Source organism: Oncorhynchus masou, chromosome 24, assembly GCF_036934945.1.
Source record: "Oncorhynchus masou masou isolate Uvic2021 chromosome 24, UVic_Omas_1.1, whole genome shotgun sequence".
NCBI lineage: Eukaryota > Metazoa > Chordata > Actinopteri > Salmoniformes > Salmonidae > Oncorhynchus > Oncorhynchus masou.
The window spans coordinates 40,231,015-40,246,027 of record NC_088235.1 but is presented as its reverse complement, the minus strand read 5'-3'; the positions used below and the strand labels follow the sequence as shown (position 1 = coordinate 40,246,027).

The 15,013-nt window shown below is 42.4% G+C and overlaps 1 protein-coding gene across 1 annotated transcript in view; it reads left to right on the top strand.

The window, feature by feature from the left end:
* LOC135512172 (zinc finger matrin-type protein 4-like) overlaps nt 1-15,013 on the top strand; it is a 128,091-nt gene that overhangs the window by 31,479 nt on the left and 81,599 nt on the right. The window contains exon 3 of the mRNA XM_064933896.1: nt 8,032-8,209. Coding sequence (XP_064789968.1) covers nt 8,032-8,209 — 178 coding nt within the window. The remainder of the gene's footprint in view (nt 1-8,031; nt 8,210-15,013) is intronic.

The window sequence follows — 15,013 nt, the reverse complement described above, 5'->3', positions numbered from 1 at the left end:
ATATGATTGTTTCCCCATGGTGTCATGTTCTACTGTAGCTGACACGGCGACATGTTGTGTGGACTAAAACAGCATAAAACCAGGTGTATCACAAAGCATGTCAAATTAATTAACCAGCTACAAAAAAAATCTGAAATATTGAGAAATAGTTTGTTCAATTTTGGGGTAAAACTACCTTTTGATAAGCACCTATCTAGCTATAGCTAGCTGGTAGCTTGCTAGCTAGTTAGCTCCCATGGTAATTTCAAGTCTATCTCAACTATATAATATCTGACTAATTTGGAAACATTAAGTTATTTCAGAATGAAAGTTAACTGGTTAGCGCATCATGCTTTGTGACATTATCCCCAGTTAGATAATGTGTTTTCACTTATTGCGTCTGCATGCTTGTTGAGTTCTCCCTGGTGCACTTGTTCGTTCATAAGCTGGCCGCTCGTTCTAAATAGTTAAATCTAATCCAGGGATGGGTAACTTTGACGGGGTTTTGGAGGCCACAAAAAATCTGAACTCATGAGGGGCTGCAGTAGTTCACGGGTCTGCGTACCCACATCCACCCCATTTGTTTTGAAAAAATGTTCAGTCATTTAGCAGACGCTGTTATCCAGAGCGACTTAAAGTTAGTGCATTCATCTTAAGTTAGCTAGGTGAGACAACCACATGTCACAGTCACAGTAACTACATTTTCCCACAAAGTAGCTATCAGCAAAGTCAGAGGTAGTAAGGGGGGGGGGGTCAAATACGAGTGTCAGTTCACGAAAGGCATAATTATTATTTTTACCCAGGCATGCTTTCAGAGCCGGCCCTAACCTCTTGGGGGCCCTAAGTGAAACTTTGTTGCAAAACAGTGGCAGAATGTGCAGCAGTGGCCATTACATTTGTTATATGAACAACGTGTGTAGTTTGAAAACTTGGCATCATATTTCTGTCATGCTGCTTTGTTGACAACTCCAACCCCCCCGCGCCTCGAGCATTCAGCCATTCAGTGGCCAACACGGGTCAGTCAATAGATTCTTTCATGGATGACAATAATGAGCTGTCAGTTGTTCAGATGTCAAACAAATGACACATAAACACATGTACACACACACACACATACACACACACACACACACACACACACACACACACACCTCATTGTCACAAACTTTTCCTAACAAGACTTCAATCCCAAATGAACCACAACACTGAGTGACAGGTTTCCATTCTCTTGTTTATTTTTGTGTTCAGCTCCTCTCCAAAGTACAATCTGTGTGTGTGTGTGTGTGTGTGTGTGTATGATTTATAAGGTTAAAATCAAGATCCTCTATCATATCATAGTTATCACAATCGATGTTACAATAGTTGCAACAATCGCAAATAAATTAATCACAAATAGATAAACAACCCCAAATAAACAAATTCACAGTTGTCTTCCTTTCTTCCGCTCTCAACTATTTGTTATAAAATGTCACGTATCATTGACGTATCAAAAGAGAGGGAAGCTAAGAGACAGGAGAAACCCCTGAAGAGGGGGCACCTTTAGAGGAGAGGAAGCAGGAATATAGAACTAAAGTTTTATAGTATGTGACATTTCGAAAATCGAGTATGCCCGTATGTCATACTTATTTCAGCTTTGACACCAGCTGATAATCAGATATGGGGCTATGCTAACAAAATTAACCAATTACGCAAAACAACGCAATTGCGGATTATGCATTCTCAGCATGCTTAAATAGAATGTTTTATAATATGTGCATTTTCCAAAATTTTGTATGGTGTAAATGCCAGGATGTTATAGTAATTTCAGGTCATCTAGTAGAATTCAATGCACACTTTTCCACAATGCGTTGGCCCTAGTTCTCTTCAAATAGCCAAACAACCAAACTAGCCTACTTAAAAAAAACTAAAGTCACCCCTGCTGAAATCTAATTGGCATAATAAACAAATCCCCATAAAAATCAGTCAGTTTAAACTAGAAGATATAAGGTTATTTTGCATTGGATGCATGTCAATCCACGGCATCTGCCTATGTCGCACTTCTGCATCTGCAGTGAAAGGTGACAGAGCTAAAGCAGTGTTTGTCAGACCATGAGACATCCCAAAAATTGGTCTCCTAACAAAATCGTCTATAGCGTCTGAAAGGTTTGGCTTACAAAACCTCTATTGAAAGATGAGACTCTCACGAACACGATGGTGTTCTCCGTTTTGCTCTACGACCCCCACAAGTGTCTTGGGACTCGTCTGAAGTCGGTACATCCGTTCTGCTAACTTCTGTCTATAGCGTATGAACAGTTTCAGCTACACATTTATATGACTCCTCTGTGGCAGACTCTCACATACATGTCGGTTGTTTTGCTCTAGGACGCCCACAGGCCTCACAAGACTCGTCTGAACGTCCCCCGTACCAGTTGCAAAAATTCATGGATGTATATATGGAGACTGTTTAGAGCCAAAAATAAGGGGTTAAGTACATGTAGCAAAAAAGACAATTCAGAACACGTTGCGCATACAACAGAACTTGTTGTTCCATGTAGTGAATCTGTTATTCAATGTGTTTGTATGGGCTAATAGCAGTAAGGCCACAAATATATTTTCAGCAAATATACATGTTTCCATAACTTCATTAGAGTCCATCTGCGGTAAATTCAATTGATTGGACATGATTTGGAAAGGAACACACTTGTCTATATAAGATCCCACAGTTGACAGTGCATGTCAGAGCAAAAACCAATGAGGTCGAAGGAATTGTCTGTAGAGCTCCGAGACAGGATTGTGTCAAGGCACAGATCTGGGGAAATATCTGCAGCATTGAAGGTCCCCAAGAACACAGTGGCCTCCATCATTCTTAAATGGAAGAAGTTTGGACCACCAAGACTCTTCCTTGAGCTGGCCACCCGGGCAAACTGAGCAATTGGGGGAGAAGGGCTTTGGTCATGGAGGTGACTAAGAACCCGATGGTCACTCTGACAGAGCTCCAGAGTTCCTTTGCGGAGATGGGAGAACCTTCCAGAAGGACAGCCATCTCTCCAACACTCCACCAATCAGGCCTTTATGGTAGAGTAGCCCGACGGAAGCCACTCCTCAGTAAAAAGGACATGACAGCCTGCTTGGAGTTTCCCAAAAGGCACCTGCAGGAATGTCCACCAGAGCTGTTTCCAGATTATTGAATGTTAATTTCTCTACCATAAGCATGCATTGTTGTTTTAGAGAATTTAACAGAACGTCCAACTGGCCTCACAACCACAGACCACGTGTAACCACGCCAGCCGAGGTCCTCCACATCCGGCTTCTTCACCAGCGGGATCATCAGAGCGGGGGTGTAGGGGTGCGGAGGAGTATTTCTGTCTGTAATAAAGTTTTTGTTGGGGAAAAACTCATTCTGATTGGCTGGGCCTGGCTCCCCAGTGGGCCTAATGAATTTGTTTCGATTGACTGATTTCCTTATATGAACTTTAACTCAGCAAAATCGTTGAAATTGTTGCATGTTGCGTTTATATCTTTCTTCAGCATAATTTATTCTGGTTCCACTAATAAATATGTTGAAATTGAACCAAATGATCTGTTTCTGTCTTCAGTCCTTTTTAAATGGGATAGATGAGCTATATGGTCTATGGTATAGGTCGAATGTGATAATCTGCCTATAACCAGCCCGAGTAAGGCTATAATTCCATTCCTATTCAGAGTTTAGAAAAATGCATGTAATTGCAAATGAGCTATTATCAGTGTTGTTATTGCGATGCATGTTTGTTGAATTTACTCAGCCAGTCAGGAGCCGTTGTGGTCGTGGCATACTACTACTACATACTTACTAAATGGTACGTGCGAAATAATATGCGATAGTAAGTACATAGTATGCAGTTTAAGTATGTAGTACGCTAGTATTTGGCCACGTCTACAGAGTCTGTTTTGTTTCGACACTATTTGTGGAGGATATGAAGGAGACATACACATGCACATAAAAATAGTTATGCGCATATTAATACTCTGAGGTATCGTATGAGGTATCACTCTGTAGGACACATACAGGAAGGAAGACCAAAGGATAAGATAAGAGAGGGACATGAAAGGAGAAATGCTAAGACAGGTTAAGATACAGAGATAGAGGGATGATGAGAGAGAAGGGGACAGAGATAGAGGGAGGATGAGAGAGAAAGGGACAGAGAGATAGAGGGATGATGAGATAGAAGGGGACAGAGATAGAGGGAGATTAAGACAGAAGGGGACAGAGAGATAGAAGGATGAGAGAGAGAAGGCGACAGAGATAGAGGGATGAGAGAGAGAAGGGGACAGAGATAGAGGGATGAGAGAGAGAAGGGGACAGAGATAGAGGGATGAGAGAGAGAAGGGGACAGAGATAGATTCAGATTCTGTCAGACCTGGGCCCTGACAGTAAATCTCAGTAAGACCAAAATAGTGGTGTTCTAAAAAAGGTCCAGTCGCCAGGACCACAAATACAAATTCCATCTCGACACTGTTGCCCTAGAGCAAACAAAAAACTATACATACCTTGGCCTAAACATCAGCGCCACAGGTAACTTCCACAAAGCTGTGAATGATCTGAGAGACAAGGCAAGGAGGGCATTCTATGCCATCAAAAGGAACATACATTTCAACATACCAATTAGGATCTGGCTAAGAATACTTGAATCAGTCATAGAGCCCATTGCTCTTTACGGTTGTGAGGTCTGGGGTCCGCTCACCAACCAAGACTTCACAAAATGGGACAAACACCAAATTGAGACTGCATACAGAATTCTGCCAAAATATCCTCCGTGTACAACGTAGAACACCAAATAATGCATGCAGAGCAGAATTAGGCCGATACCCACTAATTATCAAAATCCAGAAAGGAGCTGTTAAATTCTACAACCACCTAAAAGGAAGCGATTCCCAAACCTTTCATAACAAAGCCATCACCTACAGAGAGATGAACCTGGAGAAGAGTCCCCTAAGCAGGCTGGTCCTGGGGCTCTGTTCACAAACACAAACACACCCCACAGAGCCCCAGGACAGCAGCACAATTAGACCCAACCAAATCATGAGAAAACAAAAAGATATTTACTTGACACATTGGAAAGAATTAACAAAAAAACAGAGCAAACTAGAATGCTTTTTGGCCCTAAACAGAGAGTACACAGTGGCAGAATACCTGTTCACTGTGACTGACCAAAACTTTATGAAAGCTTTGACTAGGTAAAGACTCAGTGAGTATAGCCTTGCTATTGAGAAAGGCAGACCTGGCTCTCAAGAGAAGACAGGCTATGTGCACACTGCCCACAAAATGAGGTGGAAACTGAGCTGCACTTCCTAACCTCCTGTCCAACGTATGACCATATTAGAGATACATATTTCCCTCAGATTACACAGATCCACAAAGAATTCGAAAACAAATCCAATTTTGATAAACTCCCATATCTACTGGGTGAAGTTCCACAGTGTGCCATCACAGCAGCAAGATTTGTGACCTGTTGCCACAAGAAAAGGGCAACCAGTGAAGAACAAACACCAATGTAAATACAACCCATATTTATGCTTATTTATTTTCCCTTATGTACTTTAACTATTTGTACATTGTTACAACACATTGCCCAAGCAAGTGAGGTAGATATTATACAAAAGTGAAATAAACAGTAAAAATTAACAGTAAACATTACACATACAGAAGTTTCAAAGCAATAAAGACATTACAAATGTCACATTATATAAATAGATATATATATATATATATACAAATGTCACATTATATATATAAATATATATATATATATATATATATATATATAATGTGACATTTGTAATGTCTTTATTGCTTTGAAACTTCTGTATGTGTAATGTTTACTGTTAATTTTTACTGTTTATTTCACTTTTGTATAATATCTACCTCACTTGCTTGGGCAATGTTAACACATGCCAATAAAGCCCCTTGAATTGAATTGAATTGATAGAGGGATGCGAGAGAGAACGGGACAGAGATAGAGGGAGATTAAGAGAGAAGGGGACAGAGAGATAGAGGGATGCGAGAGCGAAGGGTACAGAGATAGAGGGATGAGAGAGAGGGAAGTTGATATCTGGTTCATTGAGGGGTTAACTCTAACACGATCGCAGCAGGAGACGACACAGAGGAAGATGAGAATAGGAATGAAGGGATGGTGAGGGGGGGGGTGTGTGTGTGAGGAGATGGACTGAGATAACCCATTTCACCTCCTTAAAAGTAGTGAGAGAAATATTGAGAGAACCATTTTCAACTTGTAGACAAAAGATATGAAGATTAAAAAAACAGAGGAACAGTGACAGAGATTGAGAGGGTGCCCATTTACCCACTAGATGTGTCCTTGGTTGTTTGGCAACAAAACCGGAGAGTGCAATGAGGAACTATGAGGAAAAACAGGTGGGTTTGACTTTGATTGATGACAACATAAAAACGATATTTTGTCCCCAATGTTTATTGAAAACATAAATACATTTGCATAATGAGCACTTGTTATCTCTCAAATACATCGTTACAGTTGGTTAGCTAGCTAGCGAATTGTTGCCATATTAGCATTTACCTGAAATCACACCTCAAGACAAGGGCCTCCCGAGTGGCACAGCGTTCTAATGCACTGCATCGTAGTGTTGCGGCGTCATTCCAGCCTGGGGTTAGATCCCAGGTGCTGTCACAACAGGCCTTGACCAGGAGTCCCATAGGGCGGTGCACAATTGGCCCAACGTGGTCCGGGATAGGGGAAGGTTTGGCTGGTTATGACAGCACCTGGGATTGAACCCCAGGCTGTAGTAATGCAGTGCATTAGACCACTCGGGAGGCCCTTGTCTTGAGGTGTTTTAGACTGATTTCAGGTACTTGGCTGATTGCGCTCTAGCGACTACTTATGGCGACCCGGTCCCCTGCAGGCTAACTTTGGTAATCAGTTGAACGGTGTTACCTCCAACACATTGGTGCAGCTGGCTTCCAGATTAAGCGAGCGGGTTTTAAGAAGTGAGGTTTGATGTTTCGGAAGGATGTATAACTCGACCTTCGCCTCTCTCGAGCCCATTTGGGAGTTGCAGCGATGAGCGATGAGATCGCAAAAATCACAAAGTTGGGGAGAAAAAAGGGGTTCAAATTACAACAACAACAAAAAATATATAAACAAGACATGGTATCAAGAACAAGATGACACTAGTTGAAACGAGTCACTTACGATTCTCCACGTGGCAGTTTCTTGTCATTGTCACAATAACTCACTGACTTCTGCCCCATTGAAGCATGCAAATTGGTTTCGTGACATTGTTAGCTAACCCTTCCACAGAGAGGAAACACAGACAAAGACAGAAAAAGAAAATACAAAAATAAGAGAGAAAGGAGAGAGAGAAAAGAGCCCTGGAAGGTAGAGGTGTTCCAAACTCGCAGATCCTTTATGTGACGTTAACACACACTGACACAGCGCCAGACACATGCACCCACACAGACATACAAACACACACACAACACCAAAGACATATTTCTATCATTGCACTCAATTTGACACATGCGCGAAAGAGAAGGTGTTGTGAAAAGAAAGAGTGAGGGAGAAATAGAGAAAGGGAGAGAAAAAGAGAAAGAAGAGTGAGAGAGAGGGAGGAGGAAAACTGTGCCAACAGATCATCCCTCCACTCCATTCCCCTCTTCTCTCCTCTCCATAAGACAGTTCAGCAGAGGTGGACAGGAATATGTTCTATACTTTTCTTAATATGTTCTCTCTCTCTCTCTCTCTCTCTCTCTCTCTTTCTTTCTCCTCCCCTCGATCCCTCACACTTAATACAGTAATATCTGCAAAAACACTATAGTAAATACTACAGTACTACAGTTGACAAAAACACTACCGTTTTTTAACTATAGTGATACGACATTGTTTATACTAAAGTAAACTAAAGTATTTTCTTATGTGGGACTCCACATATCCAGAGGTGAACTGCATAACTGCTATACTTTGTATGACATGTTTTTTCTCTCTCCTCCTCCCTCCTTCTTCCTCCCCCTCTCTCTCTCCTCGTTCTCCTCCCCTCCATTCCTCTCTCCTCTCCTCCCTTCAGGGCAGTGCAGAGACAGAGGTGGACAGGAATAAGTGCTGTACTTTGTGTAATATGTTCTTCACGTCGGCCATCGTGGCCCAGTCTCACTACCAGGGAAAGACACATGCTAAGAGAGTACGACTGGTACTGGGAGAAACACCCAGCATACCTACTGCTACCAACAGCCCTACCACCACAGGTAACACAGATACACATATACGTTTGCACACTCACTCACACATGCGTGCACCCCACACCACCCCCCTCCCCCCAAACGCACACACGCATACAGACTGATTGAACTGTTTATCTGTTTACATACAGTATATGTGTGGATTTATCTTTTAGTTACCTCCTCCCTGTAACACACACACATTCACCCAGTTTATTTTTCATTTGTGGTAAAACAACAACTCATATATCACTCAGCAAAGTGTGGGCGTGTGTGTGTTTGTGTGTGTTTGTTTGTAGAAGTCCGTGTGTGTGTGTGTGTGTGCATATGCGTTTGTGTGTGTTTGTGTGTCCATTTGTATGCGTACGAAACACAATCCATTCCATTTAACACACATCAGAGCAAGGTCATAACCGACACAGCCAACAGATTTAATGGAACTGACCCATTTGTCTACCTATGTGCCAGAACAACAGAGTGCCTTAGGGTACAATGTGCTATTGTACACTGTTCTTTGGATACTTTAGGTTTGTCCTTGCCATTCACATATGCCTGCAAGTGTTTACGGTTAAGTTTAGACATTAATTCAGAATTTTTAAGGTTAGTTAAGGTTAGGGTTTACGTTTTAGAGACTTAAAACGAAAATATAAAAAATGACTTTCCATCTCTGGATTCCAAACATGCAACCTTTGGAATCAGAGGCAGATGCTTGCGCCCATCCACCATCCTCATGCACAATGCCCTAATTAAACCAAAACCTACATGAAGGTAGCAGTGCTCCTGGTTGCCCCTAGTGGCCCGTTTCCACATCATCAAGCTTTAATCCGTAATACCATGGGGAAACAGCCATGTCCAATCTCAGTGTCCAATAGCTGGGGCAGCATTTCAGCTACAACCTATCTCTCTCCTTCACCTTCGCTCTCTTTCGCTCTCTCGCTTTCTCGCTCTCTCTCGCCATACCAGGCCAAACACAGAAATACAAAAACATAGAACAACACATAGAATGCCCACCCCCAATCAGAGGCAACTGTTTATCATTGTCTCTGATTGAGAACCATACTTAGGCAGCCTGTTTTTTCCACCATGATTTGTGGGTAGTTGTTTTCTGTTTTGTGTTTCTGCACCTTTCGTTTTCGTTCATTCTCTTTGTTATTTTGTTTTGTGTTCAGTTTAAATAAGAAATAACATGAACACTTGCCACGCTGCGTCCACACCTTCTTCATACGACGACCATTACAGACACTCAGTTCATTTGGCCTGTCCACAACCCCTATTGGAAACCAGCTCTCGATCCTGAACTAATCAATGTTTCTATTGGATTCCACTTTACTCCGAACACGACAACATAATCCCTGTTAACCACCAAGATCATTACCAGCGTGTTACACACTCACTCACTCATTCACTCATTCACTCACACAGACATGCATTCGCACACACACACACACACACAAACAGAGACAGAGAGAGAGAGGGAGAGAGAGAGGGGGGGGGGGGGGTAGGGAAAGAGAAAGAGAAAGAGAAGCACACAGCCAAACCAGTGTCTAGGAAGTGGCATACATTTACAACAGAAAAAAGTGATCACTGCAGATCACTGCAGATAGTATTGGATTAAAATTAAAGTTTGGGTTTAACTTTGAAATTGCATTGTTCTAAATCAAGTCAAAGTTTATTGGTCAAGTTCACAGATTTGCAGGTGTTATAACAGGTGCAATGAAATGCTTACGTTTCTAGTAGTAGAATGTCTCGCAAATAAAATACAAATAATCCAAAAATCGAATCAAGAAATCTAGAAATGACAGAGCAGGTCCAATTAACAAATCTACTTCTTGAATGTCAGTTCGATTAGCTCACACACACACACAACGCGTCAGTTTGTTGAAGGCACTTTCAGAGAAGTTGCCAAGGTTTTGTGACAGACAGACCTGGGAGGAAGGAAAGAATGAAAGAGAGAGAAGAAAAGTGGAGGAGGATGGAAGGATAGATCAGGAGAGATTAGAATCAAAAGTAACCTTCAGCACACACACATATCTCTCTCTCACACACACAGCTCTGTCTCACACTCACATATCTCTCTCACACACACACATATCTCTCTCTCACACACACACAGCTCTCTCTCACACACACACAGCTCTCTCTCACACACACACATATCTCTCACTCTCACACACACACCTCTGTCTCACACACACATATCTCTCTCTCACACACACAACTCTGTCTCACACACACACATATCTCTCTCACACACACACTGCTCTATCTCACACACACATATCTCTCACTCTCACACACACACCTCTGTATCACGCACACACATATCTCTCTCACACACACATATCTCTCTCACACACACATGTATCTCACACACACAGCTCTGTCTCACACACACACGCATCTCTCTCACACACACACACACACAGCTCTCTCTCACACACACATATCTCTCACTCTCACACACACACCTCTGTCTCACACACACATATCTCTCACTCTCACACACACAGCTCTTGTCTCACACACACATTCTCTCACACACACACACATCTCTCACACACACACACACACCTCTCACACACACACACACACCTCTCTCACACATAACTCTCACACACACACGCACGCACACACACACATACACACACACTCACACACACATCTCTGTTTCAACACATACCTCTCTCACACATACACATCTCTTTCTCTCACACACATATCTTTGTCTCACACACACTTATCTTTCACACATACCTCTCTCTCACACACACACACATATCTCTCTCTCTCATGCACATATCTCTCTCTCACACACACACACATTTTTATTTCACCTTTATTTAACCAGGTAGGCTAGTTGAGAACAAGTTCTCATTTGCAACTGCGACCTGGCCAAGATAAAGCAAAGCAGTGTGTCACAGAGAACAACATGGAGAAAACAATAAACAAGCCAATATCACAATAGACAAGTCAATGACACAGTAGAAATAAAGAAAGGCTATATACAGTGTGTGCAAAAGTGTAAAGTCTCTCGTCAGAAGGCATGGACCAAAACATAGAAATAAAGAAACTAGAATGCCCACTCTTGTCACACCCTGGCCTAACCAAAATAGAGAATAAAAGCCTCTCTATGTCCAAGGTATGACAAAATGGCATTAGGAGGTAGGCAATAAATAGGCCCTAGGAGCGAATAATTACAATTTAGCAGATTAACATTGGAGTGATAAATGAGCAGAGGATGATGTGCAAGTAGAGATACTGGTGTGCAAAAGAGCAGAAAAGTAAATAAAATAAAAACAGTATGGAGATGAGGTAGGCGGATTGGGTGGGCTATTTACAGATAGACTATGTACAGCTGCAGCGATCAGTTAGCTGCTCAGATAGTTGATGTTTACAGTTGGTGAGGGAAATAAAAGTCTCCAAATTCAGCGATTTTTGCAATTTGTTCCAGTCACAGGCAGCAGAGAACTGGAAGGAAAGGCGGCCAAATGATTTTTGGCTTTGGGGATGATCAGTGAGATATACCTGCTGGAACGTGTGCTACGGGTGGGTGTTGTTATCGTGACCAGTGAACTGAGATAAGGTGGAGCTCTCTCACATCTCTCTCTCACACACACATCTCTCTCTCTCACACACATATCTTTGTCTCTCACACACAATGTTTCTCTCTCACACACACACATATATCTCTCTCTCACACATATCACTCTCTCACACACACATATCTCTCTCTCTCACACACACACATATCTCTCTCTCTCTCACACACACACACACATATCTCTATCTCTCACACACAAACATCTCTCTCACACATACCTCTCTCACACACACACATCTCTCTCTCCCACACGCACATATCTCTCTCTCACACACATCTCTCTGTCATGCGCACACACACGTAAGCACACACACACTCTTTCACTCAGGAAGGAGAGCTTTTCCCTCAGTCCACTCAGACACACAGACAAGGTTATAGCTGCAGTAAGATGTAATACTTTCCCTTCAAAATTCAACCTATTATGGATAAACGTCTATTTGACGCATAATTCTGCGTGGTTACAGGGTTGATTCTGCGTGGTTACAGGGTTAATTCTGCGTGGTTACAGGGTTAATTGTGTGTGGTTACAGGGTTGATTCTGCGTGGTTACAGGGTTAATTCTGCATGGTTACAGGGTTAATTCTGCGTGGTTACAGGGTTAATTGTGTGTGGTTACAGGGTTAATTCTGCATGGTTACAGGGTTAATTGTGTGTGGTTACAGGGTTAATTGTGTGTGGTTACAGGGTTAATTCTGTGTGGTTACAGGGTTAATTGTGTGTGGTTACAGGGTTAATTCTGCATGGTTACAGGGTTAACTGTGTGTGGTTACAGGGTTAATTCTGTGTGGTTACAGGGTTAATTGTGTGTGGTTACAGGGTTAATTCTGTGTGGTTACAGGGTTAATTGTGTGTGATTACAGGGTTAATTCTGCATGGTTACAGGGTTAATTGTGTGTGGTTACAGGGTTAATTCTGTGTGGTTACAGGGTTAATTGTGTGTGGTTACAGGGTTAATTCTGCATGGTTACAGGGTTAATTGTGTGTGGTTACAGGGTTAATTCTACATGGTTACATGGTTAATTGTGTGTGGTTACAGGGTTAATTGTGTGTGGTTACAGGGTTAATTGTGTGTGTTTGCAGGTTTAAAACAGAAACAACTCAAAGGGTTACGTTTAGGTATTAATTCTGAGTGGTTGGGGCTATGACTGGGGAAGGCTTAAAACAAAATAGTTAAAATAACACACTGTTTCCATCAACTATGATCAAGTATTCTTCCAGCTTGCTAGAGCATTGTAAACTATGCACACCGGTTCCAAGCATCACGAATGCTGGGCAAACATTTAAATGTTTTTGTGAGAGCCGAGGAAGGCATATATCAACGTTCTCAGGACCTTTCCAAATGTCCAAAATTGCTGTCTATTTCTAGTGTCGTGACGTTGCTGTCACACCCTGACCATAGTTTGCTGTTTTGTTTGGTCAGGGTGTGATCTGAGTGGGCATTCTATGTTGTGTGTCTAGATTGTCTGTTTCTGTGTTTGGCCTGATATGGTTCTCAATCAGAGGCAGGTGTTAGTCATTGTCTCTGATTGGGAACCATATTTAGGTAGCCTTTTTGGTGTTGGGTTTTGTGGGTGATTGTCTCCTGTGTCAGTGTTTGTGCCACACGGGACTGTTTCGGGTTTACACGTTTGTTGTTTTTGTAGTTTATTCATGTATAGTTTTCTTATTAAAAACAAACGTGAATTTCAACCACGCCGCATTTTGGTCCTCCTCTCCTTCGACGGAAGAATCCTGTTACAGTTGCATTAGTTAATGTGATGACTGTTGCTCATCAAATGATTAAACGTTTCTAATTGTGTGATTAACTGAATCAAGCAATTATTAACTCATTAACCTGGGGCACCATGGGAAATCTAGTTTTTATTGAGTTTCTATTTCCCAAACTCAAAGAATATCAGAATATTGATTTTACAACAGCCGCTAATTAACCAGTTACTTCTACAATCACGTTCTGAACGTCGTATAGTCCGTGAATCTGCACTGACCCGGGTCTCACCAATGAGTATTAAGCTTTAATAACAAAACAGAAATGACAAAAATGCCAAAGTGTCTACCCTGTCGTCGGGAAGTTGGTATTGAGCGAGGTTGTCTATGTGAAAATTTGCCCCCTCTGGTACCTTAACAAAAACAGTCTGGTTGGGGAGGTTCAATTGGGTGATGGAGTCATGGCGTTCGTAAGTCATAGTGGCGGACGCGAACGGTGTGTTGACCTACCATCGGTTCCCTACCACCTCCACTTGTGTGGTGGTGGCCCCATCCCTTGCTGTTCGTTTGGCTCTACAGCGTTCTTCACTGGTGATAGCTTTAATACCACAAAGACGCTCAGTGTTATCCCTGGCAAACGGTTTGCTAGGACAGAGGTAGTGGACATCTTTGGTTAATGTACCCATTAACAGGTTAGAGGTGAGATAGAAATCTGGGTTGTTTTCCTGGTAAGCTACAACTGGGGGCGTGGCAATTTGTATGTGGGTATTGTCGCGCCAAAATCCTACATTGAGAACTGTTTTCAATCTGTAGATATTCTCCAGTTCAACAACCGGCAGCGTCAGTAGAAATCCCACTTCATTACGATCAACATCAACGTGTATTGGAATGGCCGACCCCAGATATATAAGCCAAATGTGACTGTAATGACCTTATCGTGGTTGAAGTAGCTGAGGTCAATATGTTGTGCACCATTTAGAGGGGCACTAGATATGAGGGGATTCTATTCATGGCCAAGTGGTCCATAGAAGAGCTAACTTCACGGAGAAAATCCTCCAGTAACAATCAAACCAATTGGACATGGGCATAGTCGTGGTTTATGACCTCTGCTAGCTTTCCTACAGACAGGATAGTTTTGTTCAGGAGAGTAGCGTGTGTGTTGACCACCAGAATAGTTTCCTGGAGAGACTTTCCCACATGTTGCACAAATAGTAACGAATCGTTTCTCTCGCCTGGGCTCTGATAGTTCTGACTGGGTAACTGTGAACTTTTGGAGTTGGGCCAACATATGGGCAATGTCTAGCTGGGCGTGCTTAATTGCCTGGCTGGTTCAGTCAGCCCCGGCCCAACTCAGGTGGAATGTGTTGGCGGTACACATTCTCTGCATCTAGGCGGACATACACCCCCTGCGTGTGTACTCTGCAGTTAGTTATGAGGAGTCCTGGGTAGGGGTCCGTTCATGATTCCGTCTGCTGGGTTGGTTTTGACCAGGGCGCAGAGTGTCAGGATCAGCCAAAGGAACTCCA